This window comes from Prionailurus viverrinus, chromosome C1, assembly GCF_022837055.1.
Source record: "Prionailurus viverrinus isolate Anna chromosome C1, UM_Priviv_1.0, whole genome shotgun sequence".
Taxonomy (NCBI): Eukaryota; Metazoa; Chordata; class Mammalia; order Carnivora; family Felidae; genus Prionailurus; species Prionailurus viverrinus.
In genome coordinates, this window is record NC_062568.1 from 58,242,030 (window position 1) to 58,258,952 (window position 16,923).

Below are 16,923 nucleotides of genomic sequence, written 5' to 3' on the forward strand. Positions count from 1 at the left end.
TCTTTGGGCCACAATGTCCTCATACATAAAATACAATATTGATGGTTTTCCAACCCTTGGGTTTGTGTTTGTGTTGTTGTAGTCTTGTTTTTGTTTTCCTTTTAAAAGCTGAACTGCCCACTAAGGGGTATTTGGAAAGGAGTGAAGAAAGCAGTATCAGCCACCTCCATTCTCTTTAGGCTTTCTCTTGCTGTTGCCCAACCTGCTCTTCCAGTGATGGCCCCAGAGACACTTTGATGCAACCTGGATAGTAGATCTTAAAGGCCTTTTCCAGCAACAAGATCCTAAGATTCTAAACATCTAACCATTACATACAGCAAATGGCTTGTTTTCACCTAAACACTCAGCACAAAAATTTAAAGAAATTAATTTTTCATTAATTTAGCAATTACTAACCGCCTAAAATGGGCCTAGCACCAAGCTTGATTTTAAAGACATAATAGTGTCAATTTATCCAATCATTTTTCACCATAATTCTTCACAAGGATTTTCTACTGCCTTCTTGCAAATAAAAAACGATCACACTCAGTAAAATCAGTTTAGCCACTTCTTGTCCCTTAGAAGTAAAAGAAAATGAATGAAAATGACCAGGAAGTCCTACCATTTACGGTTATTTCCCGTTGTGCTCTAATAAGAACTGAAACAGTCAACTATACAGTCAAATATACAGCAAATAAAAGGTATCACATGAAGAAAGCAGATGCTATTATTTCACATACAAAATAAATTTCAAAACAAAATTAAGGTTTAAATAAAAACTAATACATTTATTCATGAGTATGATATTTAAGTACATGAAATGTTATTACATGAATATAATAGTTTATACATAAATTAACTTATAAGAAAATGATTAAAGAGTTTTAGCCTGAAGCTATAGAGTACATTTATTTGTCCTTTGTTATTACTGCTTTATTTAAATATACATCTCTTGGGGCGCCTGGGTGGCTCAGTCAGTTAAGCATCCAAATTCAGCTCAGATCATGATCTCACAGTTTGTGAGTTCAAGCCCTGTGTAGGGCTCTGTGCTGACAGCTCAGAGCCTGGAGCCTGCTTTGGATTCTGTGTCTCCCTCTCTCTCTCTGCCCCTCTTCTGTTCACCTCTCTCTCTCTCTCAAAAATAAACATTAAAAATTTTTTAATAAAATAAAATACACATTTTTTTTTAAAACAGAGAGTTCCAAACTGCCAAGAAACTTCAGAAATTACTAAGAAATTATAAAGATATTGTACAGGAAGGAACTCAAAAGCCCAATGGGGGACGTGAGAGAATTAGAAAAAATATGGAGAACAAAACAGGAAAGAGGAAAAATTAATAAAAATAGCTCTGAAGATACGGTCTTCTAGGACTATGTGAAGTGGGTATAAATCAAACTATGATCTGGTTCTAAGCAACTAATAACACAAAATACGTTACAAAAGACAAGATACCAGAAAACAAAAAAAAGGATACCTCTATGTCAGTATGGGTCTAAACCAGCTTTCTCAGTCTTGACACTAATGATATTTGGGGCCAGATAATTCTTGTTCAGGGGGACAGATCTAGCTAGCTTCTACTAGATGTCAGTAACAACCATCCAAGTCTTGAGACAATGCCAAATGTCCCTTGAAGGATAAAAATCACTCCTGGTTGAGAACTACTGGTTCTCAATGAAGGAAATTAAGTGCTCGGAGCAATTAAGTCTGCTATGTGAAAAATAAAAGATACAATGCTGTTTGCTTTACAGAATGCCTGGCATATAATAAGCATTCAATAAATATGTATTGTTAATAAAATTTCCCCTTTAAAACTGATTGCATTAAGTATTTAATGGCTCCCTGAAAACTTTGAAAGTTTGAGCCCAATCCCAGTCCAAATTTCTATTTATTACAAAGTTTAAAAAAAGCAATAAAATTTACTATATACATACTCTTTATATATTCAAATGACTAGCCACCACTACCACCCCCTGAAAACAGCAGAGCCACTTAAGACCACAGTGTTTATGTCACATTAGGCTTTCCATGCAAATGCTTCCTCCCGTCCATCTTTTTTCAAGATGAACTACTCCAATTTATTTATTCAATGAATATATTCTGAATGCCTACTATGTGCCAGCACTGAAAATAAGTACTAAAGATGTAAAGGGAGAGACAAAAATATCTTCCCTCAAGGAACTAAGAGTCTAGTAAAAGCCTACAAGTAAACAAATAGGTACAAAACCATATAAAAAGAAGTTGTTAAGAAACCAGAGTACAGAGAACCTGAGATTACCTCTTCAAGGGTTTTAAAGAAAGGTAAAGAGAGATGCTGATGGCTGAACTATGCGTTGTTTTTTGTTTTTGTTTTCTAGGGGGTAGGAAGGGTATACTAAAATTCTATACTATAAACTTTCTTCAGATAGGTCTCTGATGGATCATAAATTCAACATATATCTATTACTACACTGTCTTGGCAAAAAAGAAGTTTCAATTATACCTAATATCTACACTTAAACTTTGACAAATACTTTCTCAAGATCAAAGACATTTATATCACTTAAAATTTGTTTTTATGAGAATGCAAGCTGGTGCAGCCACTCTGGAAAACAGTATGGAGGTTCCTCAAAAAACTACCAATAGAACTACCCTACAACCCAGCAATTGCACTACTAAGCATTTATCCAAGGGATACAGCTGTGCTGTTTCAAAGGGACACATGCACCCCCATGTTTATAGCAGCACTATCAACAATAGCCAAAGTATGGAAAGAGCCCAAATGTCCACCAATGGATGAATGGATAAAGAAAACGTGGTACATATATACAATGGAGTATTACTCAGCAATCAACAAGAATGAAATCTTGCCATTTGCAACTACGTGGATAGAACTGGAGGATATTATGCTAAGTGAAATTAGTCAGAGAAAGACAAAAATCATATGACTCACTCATATGAGGACTTTAAGAGACAAAACAGATGAACATAAGGGAAACAAAAATAATATAAAAACAGGGAGGGGGACAAACCAGAAGAGACTCACAAATATGGAGAACAAACTGAGGGTTACGGGAGGGGTTGTGAGAGGGGGGATGGACTAAATGGGTAAGGGGCACTAAGGAATCTAGTCCTGAAATCATTGTTGCACTATATGCTAACTAATTTGGATGTAAATTTTTAAAAATAATAAATAAATAAATAAATAAATAAATAAATAAATAAATAAAATTTGTTTTTAAAATATTTAACATATGCTTCAGAAAAGCACAGATAATGGCACAACAACAGACACTCAGATCAATGGAACAGAATAGAGAACCCAGAAATGGACCCACAAATGTATGGCCAACTAATCTTTGACAAAGCAGGAAGAATATACAATGGAATAAAGACAGTCTCTTCAGCAAGTGGTGCCGGGAAAACTGGACAGCGACATGCAGAAAAATGAACCTGGACCACTTTCTTACACCATACCCAAAAATAAACTCAAAATGGATTAAAGACATAAATGTAAGACAGGAGGTCATCAAAATCCTCAAGGAGAAAGTAGGCAAAAACCTCTTTGACCTTGGCCACAGCAATTTCTTGCTCAACACATCTCCAGAGGCAAGAGAAACAAAAGTAAAAATGAACTATTGGGACCTCATCAAAATAAAAAGCTTTTGCACAGCAAAGGAAACAATCAGCAAAACTAAAAGGCAACCAACAGAATGGGAGAAGATATTTGCAAATGACATATCAGATAAAGGGTTAGTATCCAAAATCTATAAAGAACTTATCAAACTCAACACCCAAAAAACAAATAATCCAGTGAAGAAATGGGCAAAAGACATGAATAGACACTTCTCCAAAGAAGACATCCAGATGGCCAACTGACACATGAAAAAATGCTCAACATCACTCATCATTAGGGAAATACAAATCAAAACCACAATAAAATACCACCTCACACCTGTCAGAATGGCTAACATTAACAACTCAGGCAACAACAGATGTTTGTGAGGATGCAGAGAAAAAGAATCTCTTTTGCACTGCTGGTGGGAATGCAAACTGGTGCAGCCACTCTGGAAAATATGGAGGTTCCTCAAAACATTAAAAATAGAACTACCCTACGACCCAGCAATTGCCCTACTAGGTATTTATCCAAGGGGTACAGGTATGCTGTTTCGAAGGGACACATGCACCCCCATGTTTATAGCAGCACTATCAACAATAGCCAAAGTATGGAAAGAGTCCATATATCTATCAATGGATGAATGGATAAAGAAGACGTGGTGTATATATGCAATGGAGTATTACTCAGCAATCAAAAGGAATGAAATCTTGCCATTTGCAACTACGTGGCTGAAACTAGAGGGTGTTATGCTAAGCAAAATTAGTCAGTCAGAGAAAAGACAGATATCATATGACTTCACTCATATGAGGGCTTTAAGATACAAAGCAGATGAACATAAGGGAAGGGAAGCAAAAATAATATAAAAACAGGGAGGGTGACAAAACAGAAGAGACTCTTAAATATGGAGAACAAACAGAGGGTTACTGGAGGGATTGTGGGAGAGGAGATGGGCTAAATGGTTAAGGGGCATTAAGAAATCTATTCCTGAAATCATTGCTGTGCCATATGCTATTTGGATATAAATTTTAAAAAATATGTAAAATAAAATAAAAACTTCAACAACAAAAAAAACTAAAAAAAAACTAATAAAAAAAGAAAAGCACAGATAAAACATGGTATTATATGATGTTCAGCAATATAACATTAAGGTTTAAAAATTGGTGGAATCATTAAAAAATAGTCTATAACAATAACAAAAATGAATACTTCATTAAAAAGATATTCTTCAAAACTTTTTTCTGCAATCATCAACATTTTAAACCACTTTGTTAAATATTTACAAATAAAATTCATTTTTCTTTGGCTATTTTCCCAGTTGTGAAAAACACAGAAATATTACCAAACTTTTGGTAGATACCCATCATCTCTGAGATCAGATAATTTTATTCTCTTAACTTGTGCCTCCTCTACTGGTGTGAAAGCAGAACAACACAAAACCAAGTTTTGCATCCCACCAGTCAAACAGCAACTAAATAAGTTTGTTATTTTTTGAATGTCTATTTGTGACATTATAATATTTATCAGATTTTGGATCAAGATCTTGAGAACATAAATATATGGCAGATTTTTTTTAAATCTTAAAGTATTATTTTCTCCTCTAAAGATTGAGAGTATACTTTAATCACTGCATATCACATTTGTGTTATAACTAAAGTTTTTCTACATAAATATAAAATATCCATTTTATACTAGCATAACAGACTTACAATGCTGTATATCTGTCCATTGCAGACTGCACGTCTCTACGGTAAACTGTTCGAAGAATGACCATGACGGGGTCAAACTCCTGATCCCAGACTTCAGCTATTATTCAAAAGAAAGTAGAAACAAAACACTGACTTCTTAGGAACAAGGTCAATTTCTGATGACTAATTACATTTAAGTATATTTTAAATTTATAAGATGGGATAGTTTAATTGGATCATATATTTGCTTTCATAAGCTTGATATCATGACTACTTTTCTAAGTCTTAAAAATCATAATTTCATCATTATGAATATTGTTTTAATTTCAGTAAGAACTAGTGAGCAAAAAAAAAATGTATTACAACGTGATAATGCTGCACCATAAAAGTTTAGTTCATGTTTTTTTTTGTAAAGTGCCAATAGAATGTAAGAAAAAAAACACATTAACAAATTTGAAAACATTCAAAGATTAAAAAATGAATGAGCTATTGATTTTCAAGAGTCTTTGTAATATTTTTGGTTTGTAGAAGTGATTAGGAACCATTACCCCATGTGTGGAATGTGTACAAGTGGTGGTATACAAGATGATTTGAAGTGCACAAAGCTTTTAACAATTATACAATTACATTAACATGTATTAAGAACTTGTACATTGCATATAAAACCCATGATTTCATAATCATGCTTAGCATGAGGTGAAATTTAAAGAAGTGAATCCACTCAAGAAAATACAGCATACTATGTATACAGTAACAGAGATGGTATTTAGATGTAGAAAAAATCTACAGCATGGCCTGCAAATAACAATTTCAGAAACCATTGCCTTAAGAGTGTTATCTTTCCTAGATCATTTTTTCACATCTCATTCTAGCAGAATTCTTTACATCTGAAAACAGTAAGAAGCTTAAGCTTCTCTCTACATATCTACTGTAATTCCAATTTCCTGGCATAAGAAACTGTTAACAATTGTCCCTATTTTCATGTAACAGACTATTCATTCGTCTTAAATTATCCTAAGTATGACTTAAGATCCTTAAGATAGGTCTTCACAAAGACCTTTGTTCTTATTTCTATTATCATTTTTTGTCCTTCACTTTTTAATCTATTAATTTGTACAACTAAAATGCCAGTGCTTTTATCAGACTAAAACCACAGCAATAGAAGAAAACTGTTAGTGATTAACTAGCCTGGCAGGCTTTAGTGTTCTGTGGATTCCCACAGAAGTGTACCTGGGGCCACTTCAAGAGCAAGGAGATGACAAAACAGGCGAGAAGCCACGTCTACTACCTGCACCCACTTTAACAAGAGTAGGTTTGCTTTTATTGGTTTTATATAACAGATTTAGTTAAGGTTTAGTTGCCCAAAACTAAAGGCTTATTTCAACCACTTTTTAAAAAGCTTTAAAAGTACTCATCTACCCCCAACTCTCTCATTTTTACAAATAAGATGTCAAATCCAAACATCACACAAACTAGTTAATCTAATCTTCAAAAGCCCAATGCTCGATCTCAGTGTCTCAAACTTTCCTGTGCATGACAATCACCTTCAGAGCTTATTAAAAAAGCAGATTCCCAGAATCCATCCCAAGAGATCCTGATGAGAACAGACTGAGGTGAGGCACAAGAACCCGTGTTTTTTATAAGGACCACAAGTGACTAGGACAGAGGTAATCCTCACACCATAATAAGCAGTGTACTATGTGATGCAGCTCCACCTGAGAAGTTCTCTACAATAGAGGAACACTGTGCTTTTCCTTTAATGGAATACACACTGCAACCAGAGACTCGGGATTCACCATTGCAAACTCCTGGAAAAATCCCACATGATAAGGCTTATCCTGCTGGATTTTGCCAAACAGTACATGTTATTCACACCTTCAACATGGGCATCAGTTTTTCAGCTAGACAATGAGTGTTGAGGAAGTCAAGAAGCATGTAAGTGGTACTTCCTTCAAACTTTTAACTTAGATTAGTGAACATGTGAAAGTGAAAAGGACAAGACTGTGAATGAAGACTTCACTACTTGTGGCGCTTGGCAAGCATGTCATCTATGAAGCTAAGGAGAAAACCTTGGAAAACCAACCACTTAAGGAAAAGATTTTATGTATTTACATAGGATGTAGGAAAATGTAATCAGTATCATAACTGGATTTCAATTTTAACTGTTTCAAGTTAAATTTTGGGTAGGGAGAACTATTTCAAAATCAAACTTAGAGAATAAATAGATTTTTTAAAAATTTTAATATACATTGTTTTATAATTTCTGGTTCATTTACAGCTCATTCACGTATAAAAATGAACTAGAATTCATATATAAAGTTCCTTTTCTAATTCAGAGTCATCTAAGAAGGTTTCCTGTAACATAAAACCATAGATTTGTAAATAAATAGAAGCAATATCACCATATACCATAAAAAAACACACATCTATAAGAAAATTGAGGAATAACTCAAAGACAAATAAATAAAAAGCAAAATGTTTTCTTTACGTACACAACTTACCTTCAGAAAACCATTTCTGAAAAAATATATTTATGTATATAAACGTACCTTTAGGAGTATACATGCCTTGCTGCATAGAACCTCCAGGTTCAAAAACAGGAGCCTTAAAGTCAGCTACAGCTGATAAAACTGATTCAAAGCTGTAACTGCCTGGAATAATACCACTTTTGGGATTTGGATTTTCTGGAATATGATGTATGTGTCAAGAAAAAAATTAATGCCTAAAAGCCAGCTTTATAAAATTACCAAGGTCCTCAGTTTCTAACTATTTTTGTTAAGAGTAATTGGCTGTAATATGTAATACTGGCCACAAGAGGGCTATATAATACAAAAGTTCAGTAACTTTTTATTAATTGTGAATTTTTAAAATATTTTTAACCTACAAGCCTACTTCTAGCTTATATGCTAAAGTAGTTCCCAAGTTTATTTCTCCCCAAAACAAATTAACCAAATTTTAAGAAATGAAAAAAAAAAAAAAAGCTTATAAAATTAATCTCCATTCTTTTTTTTTCTTTTTTGTTTTCAGAGTGCGAGCACACACGAGAGGAGCCCAGGGAGAGAGGGAATCTTAAGTAGGCTCCATGTTCAGCACAGAGCTTGACACGGGGCTCGATGCCACAACACTGGAATCATGACCTGAGTCAAAATCAAGAGTCGGATGCTCAAGCTACTGAGCCACCCAGGCGCACCTCCATTTTCATCATTTTACAAATAATGTTATATTCTCCCTTAGAGAATCAAAGACAGTATGCTAAAAATTAGCCAATATTTTTATGAGCAAAGATTATTTTTCCAAAAACACAAAATGCCATCCTCCAAAAAAAAAAAAAAGAGAGAGAGAAAAAAGATGCTAAACAAAGTTTTATAAAGAAGTAAGCCAGGAAACCACAAAGATCCTTTCCCACTGATTTCACATTAATCAATTAACTTTTCAAAATTCAAAGTTACAGAGGAATGCCTCTGCTGTTACAGCATTGACACACATTATATAATAGTTGAATGAAATCATCAAACAATATCAAATTGCTGCTGCTTATGAAAATCTTCAAGGTTATCAAATGGCATTCCATAGGAGTTATTTCACAAAATGTCAGCCAATTATTCCAAACGTATATTCATAATATACAAAGTAAACTTAGTCCAAAATTTATAAAATAAATTTTTATCACAAAATAACAAAATCTTTGTCTAAAATTTTATTAACAACTTAAAAAATAATAAAGTGTCTGTTGTATGCTCTGTCCTATACAAAGAACCGTAAGTTTTTAAAGTTTATAGACGATAGTCTTTCCCCTCAAAAACTTCTTGGTTTAAGATTGAATTCTAAGAAAAAAATTCTTAAAATGTTTAAAACCCTGGTAATAATTATAAGGTAAACCTATAAATTTTAACCATGAATTCCAACCTAGATATACAGATAACGTAGACTTTGCTGCCTTTTACCAAGTGTCCAGCTTCCTTTCACGAACACGGTCCTAGAAGGTCAGATCCCGGGTTGCCCAGAGCCATCAGTTCTGAAGTGTAACCACGGCTAACAACAGCTCCCTGAGCAGTGACAGAGAGAGGCAAAAATATCTGCCAACTAGCCCTGGACACACACTTGAACAGTTAAAGGTTTTTTTCAACTCCAAAAATATTTTTTAATCACAAAAGTGATGTATCTTTAACCCATAAAAATTACTTATCATTTAGACTCTATAATTAACAGAAACTTAAGCTTTTAAAAGGATATGAGGTCCAGCAATGAACTGTGTGTCCTGTCATTCATGCACAACTGGGCTACCATCTCTGCCCTGAGTATCTCATCGTCAGACATTCCTAAAACAATTAAAAAGGAAATTAGTTAATCTGAATATACGTAAATTATAAAAAAAAAAAACTTACCACACTTTTTATTAAGCTGTTTTACCAAAAATGAGATGCTTCAAAAATTAAAGAGCAAAGAATGCAATGCCCCAAATATAACCAGTTTAACTAACCTGCTGTTTGCAGCTCCCTTAAGTAAAGGGTTTTTTAAAGGATACTATGAAAGGAGTAGCAATTGTACATGTCAAGAGTTTGAAACAGTATTTAAATATATCCAAATCCTTTTCTTTTTTCCATAAGCCAGTTACTACCACAGGGAGAGGGGAGGAAAGAGAGAATACTTAATACCCAAGCATTAGTAGGAGTGCTTTTTACCTAAATGTAAACGAAGACTTAAAAGAATCACAAGAAATGTAAGAGCGCCTTCTAACATCGATCTCTCATGCTCTGCATCAAGTACTGTGTTTTGATGTTGTGAAGCCATTGTCAACAAATCCACTACCTTAAATCTATAATAAGAAATATTTGAGACAGATTTTTTTTAAGTTAAAACAAAATCAACTTAAATTCCAAATACTTCCTAATACCTGTCTTGATAAAATTATGCTCACCTTTCAAAGACAGATGAAATAAAATAATCTGGGTCAAGTCTAGAAGCACAAACCTTTAAAAGACAAAAAAACAAAAAACAAAAAAACCCAGAAACTTTATCTCTCAATATTCAGTTTTACTTCTTGTATTAATCATGTGGTTTGTTAGTTTCCTATGTCTTATGACGTTTTGACAATGTGGGGGGCACTTACAGACAGGGGGAGAGACCACCCCTCTCTGGGCTAGCTAAAGACAAGAAACATTCTTAAATATATTCCTAAAGACAGTAAACAACTTCCTGGGGACAAGCCTCTTACAGATAAGTCAATCACCCCCCTTTATCTAACTCTCACACACCAAGCCAATATTCTCCCTGCCCTGAAACAACCCATGGCCAGGTGGCTGGGGACAGCCCCAATGCCCCAAAGCCCACCAGAATCTATTCAAATTAGCCAATTCTCAACTGCTTCCCCTGCCTTGCCTTGCCCTTTCTGTGGATACCCCCCAAAAGGTCCTGCTCTAGGATTTCCCCCTTGTTCCTGCCTCTTGACCAAAGTCTAATGCTTCCTGTGGTTCTGCTGTGGCATGGCATGTCCCCTTCTCCTGGAAAATTTAAGTAGTAAATTCTTTCAATAGCAATGACCTCTTCATGTCATCGAGTCACCTCTATCAACTAACTGCTGCAGGTACAAATGAGAAACTTCTAAAGTATAATATCTGCATTATCAAACTGGCTTACCTGCAGTAAGTAAATGTCAGGGTCAATCATGGAATTACAGAAATGAGACTGGACATAGGTCATAGCTTGTCCTTTGATTTGTAGACCATTTCTTACCCACATATTGCTGTGGATTTCAGCAAGACTTGCCTAGTAAAATAAAAATTAAGTAAACTGGACAAAGAAGTGTTCTAAATTCAATCTTTATAAAAATCATGTTATACTGAATAATCAGTTCAAAGTATTTTGTAACTTAATCATAGAATAAGCCTGACATTCTGCCCCATGTTAGTTTAAAATATTCTATTCAAATACATACTTTGAAATTTTTAAGTGATCATTATGCTTTATACAATCCCTTCTTTTGGAGTTTATACATGAGTTAGTATGATGATGCCTGGATACATTTATAACAATTTTAAATGAAATCTTTCGTGAGGAATCAATGACACTTATATTTAACTCTTTGTTTCTCAAGAAAAAAAAACTTACATAATGCTTAAAGAAACACACAAATAAGCATAAATAAGCATAAAACAAGGTTAATTGCTCCAATAAATAAATATAATCTATATCTTTAATGTATCCTAACTCAACCTTCAACCTAAATTAGTAATCTTTCAAGTAACTGGCAGGTAAGAGAAGGTCAGATTAGAACAAATTTTTTTTTTAATGTTTAATTCTTCATGAATTTGTGTCCTGTATCAACTTCATCTCTTATTTGTTCCTAACCCCCAGTGTTAAAGTTCAATAATACTTAATAAATCTAAAATTTCCAGGAAAAATAAATTGAAGCACACGTCCCTGTACTGTATATAAAAGATTGGCCCATAAAATTATAGTATTAGAACTGAAAGAAACCATGGTGCTTATGCAGAAATATTCTTCTCTCTTTTCTCTCCTCTCATTTTCCAGATTTGGAAACTAAGAATCAAGTAGCTAAGTTACCCCAAACAACATGGTTTTAGTAAAATAGAAATAGCACTAATGCTAGAACTCTTTTGCATCTCCTCTCAAAACAATGCCATAGTATGTTAAAAACTTCCCTAAAATATGTGAAAAGAATTTCTGGGGAAATTAAAACTCATTGTAAATCTCATAGAACAAAAAACACCAAAATATAATCTGGCAAAAATAACCAAGTATAAAAAAAAAAAAAAAGCTTTTCAAACATTTTGGCTATAACAGCAATGTAAAACATAAAAACAAAATAAAGAAGAATCACTTAACTGAGGAATTCAATTCAAAACTTTTTTTTTTTTTAATGTTTATTTTTGAGAGAGAGACACAGTGTGAGCGGGGAGGGGCAGAGAGAGAGGGAGACACAGAATCCGAAGCAGGCTCCAGGCTCTGAGCTGTCAGCACAGAGCCCAATGTGGTGCTCGAACCCACAAAGAGATCATGACCTGAGCTGAAGTCAGACACTTAACCAACTGAGCCACCCAGGAGTCCCTCAATTTAGAACTTTTTAAACCCTGAATACATACTTGAATTTGGAGTGGGTGAATCATTAGTTTCATTAACATTTCCTGATCAGGTAAAACAGAATCCAAATCTAGTTCTTGACATTTCACAGCCTAAAAATTTTGAAAAAAAAACAAGTTACTAATTCAATACTTATTTCCCAATATTAAAAAAAAAAATACCAGAATTGCTTAATGATAGTCTTACCTTACTCAAAAACATAGCATAGTAACGATGAAGGGGCAGATGAAAAGTGACTTGGTTAGGTGCTGGCTAGAATAAACAAACAAAATCCACAAGCTGAAGCATGTTTTATACAAGTTCAAAGAAGGTTTCAAAATGCTAAAACCACACTTTCACCTTGATTTATTCCTGAACCTTTTTAACCAAAACTTAAAATTTTAGAAGATATAGCTTTAAAAAAAAAATCCTGTAGAGATAAAAGGTAAAATTAATTCCACTTTACACACCTAAAGGCAAGCTTCTGAAGGCAGAAACTACATACTACTCAACTCTGAATCCTGTGAAGCATCCAGCATTGAACAAGGGATGGAACAGATTTCCTTTTACAATTAGCCTATTTGGGAATCTTCAAATGCACGCATACCAAACATGATGACAGTAGTAAGAACAATAATCACAGCTGACCATATTCACATTACCTCATTTAATCCTCAGAAGAACCCTAGGGAGTAGAAACTATTAATGTTCTCATTTTATAAGTAAGGAAATTCAAGCTTGGAAACTTAAATAACTTCCTACAGTTAACAAATAGTGAACTGAAGAGCCAGTCTGGACTCCACTGTTATATTCAGAGTGGTAAGAGGTTCTATCACAGTCCTAAAAGTGACGTACAAGTGAAGGGCCTATGTGCCTTCACAAGCTGGGTGAGATGCTCCCCATATCAGCACTGAAAACACAGCCTCCATAAGAAAGCTTAGTACAGTATATATCAAAGAACTTTGGCATTCTAGTGAGAGAAAGAGCACAAGCATGAGCATGATTTGGGGAAGGGCAGAGAGAGAGGGAAAGAGAGAATCCCAAGGAGATATCACACTGTCAGCGCAGAGCCCAACATGGGGCTCGAACCCATGAACTGTGAGATCATGACCTGAGCCAAAATCAAGAGATGGATGCTTAACCAACTGAGCCGCCCAGGCACCCCCTATCCCTTGTTTCTATATGACTGATCTGACTTAATTCAGTTCAAAAAGTATTTATTTAATCTGTGCTATATTACCCCAATAACTTCTGACATCCACCAACAAGGATGGTAAAAGAAATATTTATCACAAATGTAAAATGTGCCTCTTATTCAATCCTCATGGACTACTAATATTATCTTCAATAAAGAGATGAGGAGATGGATTTTGCAATGTAAAAAAAATTAAAAATAATTTTTAAAAACCTATCTAGGATCACATAGCTCATTGGTTTGTGGCTGAGCCACAATTTACACTTGGGCCTGTCTGACCCATAGCTCTTTCCACTGCCAATAGTCAGCATCACTGAAATACTACCAGACAAGGAGTTGAGAGATGTGGGTTCTAGACTGAGAACTACCAGTAATTTGTTATGTAACTACAGGCAAGTGATTTACTATCTTTGCATCTCCATTTTACATCTACCAAAAAAAAAAAAAAAAAAAGAGGAAGATAATACCTTCTCTACTTCACAGGGTTGTTTTGAGGAACAAATCTGTCAAAGCACTTTTAAGAAACAAAAACCTTCGAAAACACCATTAAAAACATACCATTCTATGTGATTCCTTAAGTTCTAAACTTATTCTCTCTTCTATTAAAAATCTATTTAAATTCTTTATAATATTCAATATATTCCTAAAATACTTGTGTGAAAAACAAATGTACTATTTCCTTAAGTTCAGCTGCCCTATATACCTTACATGATTCTAACTGTCCTTAACTCCACCCCTGAGCTCAACTATTAATTTCATGTTAAAGTACTTCATAACCCTCTATGTGTAAGAGAGTTTTCCCCTCCTTCAATCAAAGTGTTATCTTAGTGATGCTACTATTTCAACATACTTCCTAAAGTTTCAAATAACAATGAGAACTGTATTGAAAGATGCTCCAGCTGCCCAACTAATCCTAGAGGGGCAAAGGAGTAAAGCAGGTTGAAAGGAGGAGGGGTTCTGTGGAGGCACAATCTGAATCTAATCATGGGACAAACCCAGACCGAGAGATGTTCTACAAAATAACTGAGCCAACCATACTCTTGAAAATGTTACTATCCTTCAAGGCAAAGACAGAATGAGAAACTGCTCCAGAAGGAGACTAGAGACATGATGACTAGATGCAATGTGAGATTCAGAATGGGATCCTTTTGCTATAAAGGACAACACTGGACAATTTATAAAACATGAATGAGTTCTAACACTTAAACAGTAACAATATATTAATGTTAATTTCCTAATATTTACAGTTTTATCTGGTTATATAAGAGAAATGTCCTTGTTTGTTGGAAATACGCACTAAAGTATTTGGGCATAAAGGGCATCAAGTCAACAACTTAACTGTCAAATGGTTCAAGAAAACAAAGTTCTTTGTACTCCACTCCAACTTTTCAATAAGTCTGTGACTATATCAAAAAAATTTTTTTAAAAAGCAAACACACACACACACACACACACACACACACACACACACACACACACACACACAGATAGCAAGAGTTCTATTCTGCCCAGGATTTAGAAATCAGATGGGGGAGCTGGAGTTGTCTGAAACATGGTCCTCCTTATGCATATGGCATATTCTGAACTCACTTCATAAGAGAAATAAAAGGGGCTTCTGATAGGAAACTTGGCTAATTACAAGCAAACCCTTGTTTAATTCATACAGAGTATGTTCCGTGCCAACTCTTCTCAGTTTATTATTAATAACAATCACCTTTGTTCAAGCCCACAGAAGAACACTGACCAATTAATAAAGTTGTAACACCCTTTCCATTAATGTCCCCCACCCTATTCACATTTGCACTGTCACTTTTACCCCTCTACATAAAACTAATTTTCACTCCTGAGAAATATGGAGACATGTACATTTAATAATAGAAAAAGAAATCATGCCCTTCTCTAGGAAATAAGCAAGTATGATCAGTGCACTCCTCAATCTCCTAAATGTCAAAGAACTGATCTCCCATTTCTTTTTTTAAACCTAAGGATACTATGTTCATTTCAACATCTTTCCCTTACCCCATATTATTTTTAGTGTTAAATGAGATCTGACACTTTTTTTCTTAAGTGCCTCGATATATACCAAAAATATACATACCTCATCTACGAAGTTAATAGCATCAAACCAATCTTGAAGAGCTTCAAGACAATATCTAACAACATTTCGGGTGTATTCTTGAGTTTCCTAAAATAATAAGTTAGTTAAATTTTACAGTATATAAATATGTATATTTTCAACTTCAAATTATATGTAATACATAAAAATTGTATACATAATGGGAAAACATATATTTTTAAAATACCTACATGTGCAATTTTAAGAAAGCCTTTCACAAATTAATACTAACAACCAGTGACAATTATGAAAATTATAGAACACAACTTGAAAACGAATCAAAGCTGAAATAGTTTTATGTGTTACATATCAGGTTCCATTTGAAGAGATTCCAAACATAAGTTCCCTAATGTTACTGTTTAATTGATACAATTTCTTTGGGGATGATGAAAGAGTGTTAGAAATAGATAATGGTGAAGGTGGCACAACATTGAAAATGTACTTAATGTCAATGAATTGCACACCTAAAAATGATTAAATTTTATGTTATGTATATTTGCCACAAAAAATAAAAACCAAAAAAAAAAAAAAAAAAAAGAGGGCAGAACACAGAAGTACTATAAGCAGCCTACAAATATCTTAGCTTGCTAAGAAGAAGAAAGGATAAATGTGTGCCAATTAAAATAAAGATACTGTGAAAGAAAATTGTAATGTTTTATGGAGAAACGGATCCAGTGAAATAGGCAACTATTAAATGGAAAAATCATGACAGCCTTTCTTAAAAAAATAATAATAATGAGCAAAGAATTTGAACAGACATTTCTCCAAAGCAGAGCTACAAATGGCTAATAAGCACATGAACAGATGCTCAATACTATGAGTTATTAGGAAAGTACAAATCAAAGCCACAATGAGATGTCACTTCACACCTATCTGGAAGGCTCCAATTTTTTAAATGCAAAAATAAAAAGTGTTGACAAGGATGTGGAGAAACTGGAATTCTCATACATTACTGGTGGAAATGTAAAATGGTGCGGCCACATTAAACACAGAGTTACCATATGATAAACAATTCTACACTCATACACAAGAGAATTAAAAACATATGTTCACACAAAAACTTATATCCAATGTTCACAGCAACATTATCCATAGTAGCTGAACCCATGAATGGACAAGTAAAATGTGTTATATCTACGGACTGGATTACTATTCAGCTATGAAAAGAAATGGAAGTATTGATACATGCTGCAACATAGTTGGACCATGAAAACATTATGCTAAATGAAAGAAACCAGACACCAAAAGTAATATATTGTATGATTCCACTTAC

At 34.1% G+C, this 16,923-nt stretch overlaps 1 protein-coding gene across 2 annotated transcripts in view; it reads right to left on the minus strand.

Annotated features, from left to right (window-relative positions):
* Nucleotides 1–16,923, minus strand: part of UBR3 (ubiquitin protein ligase E3 component n-recognin 3) — a 234,392-nt gene that overhangs the window by 125,712 nt on the left and 91,757 nt on the right. For both annotated transcript variants that reach the window (XM_047870436.1, XM_047870435.1), the window contains exons 11-19: nt 15,633–15,719; nt 12,547–12,612; nt 12,363–12,452; nt 10,897–11,025; nt 10,178–10,230; nt 9,942–10,075; nt 9,493–9,578; nt 7,809–7,950; nt 5,281–5,377 (exon numbers count right to left, since the gene is read on the minus strand). In XM_047870436.1, coding sequence (XP_047726392.1) covers nt 5,281–5,377; nt 7,809–7,950; nt 9,493–9,578; nt 9,942–10,075; nt 10,178–10,230; nt 10,897–11,025; nt 12,363–12,452; nt 12,547–12,612; nt 15,633–15,719 — 884 coding nt within the window. The remainder of the gene's footprint in view (nt 1–5,280; nt 5,378–7,808; nt 7,951–9,492; nt 9,579–9,941; nt 10,076–10,177; nt 10,231–10,896; nt 11,026–12,362; nt 12,453–12,546; nt 12,613–15,632; nt 15,720–16,923) is intronic.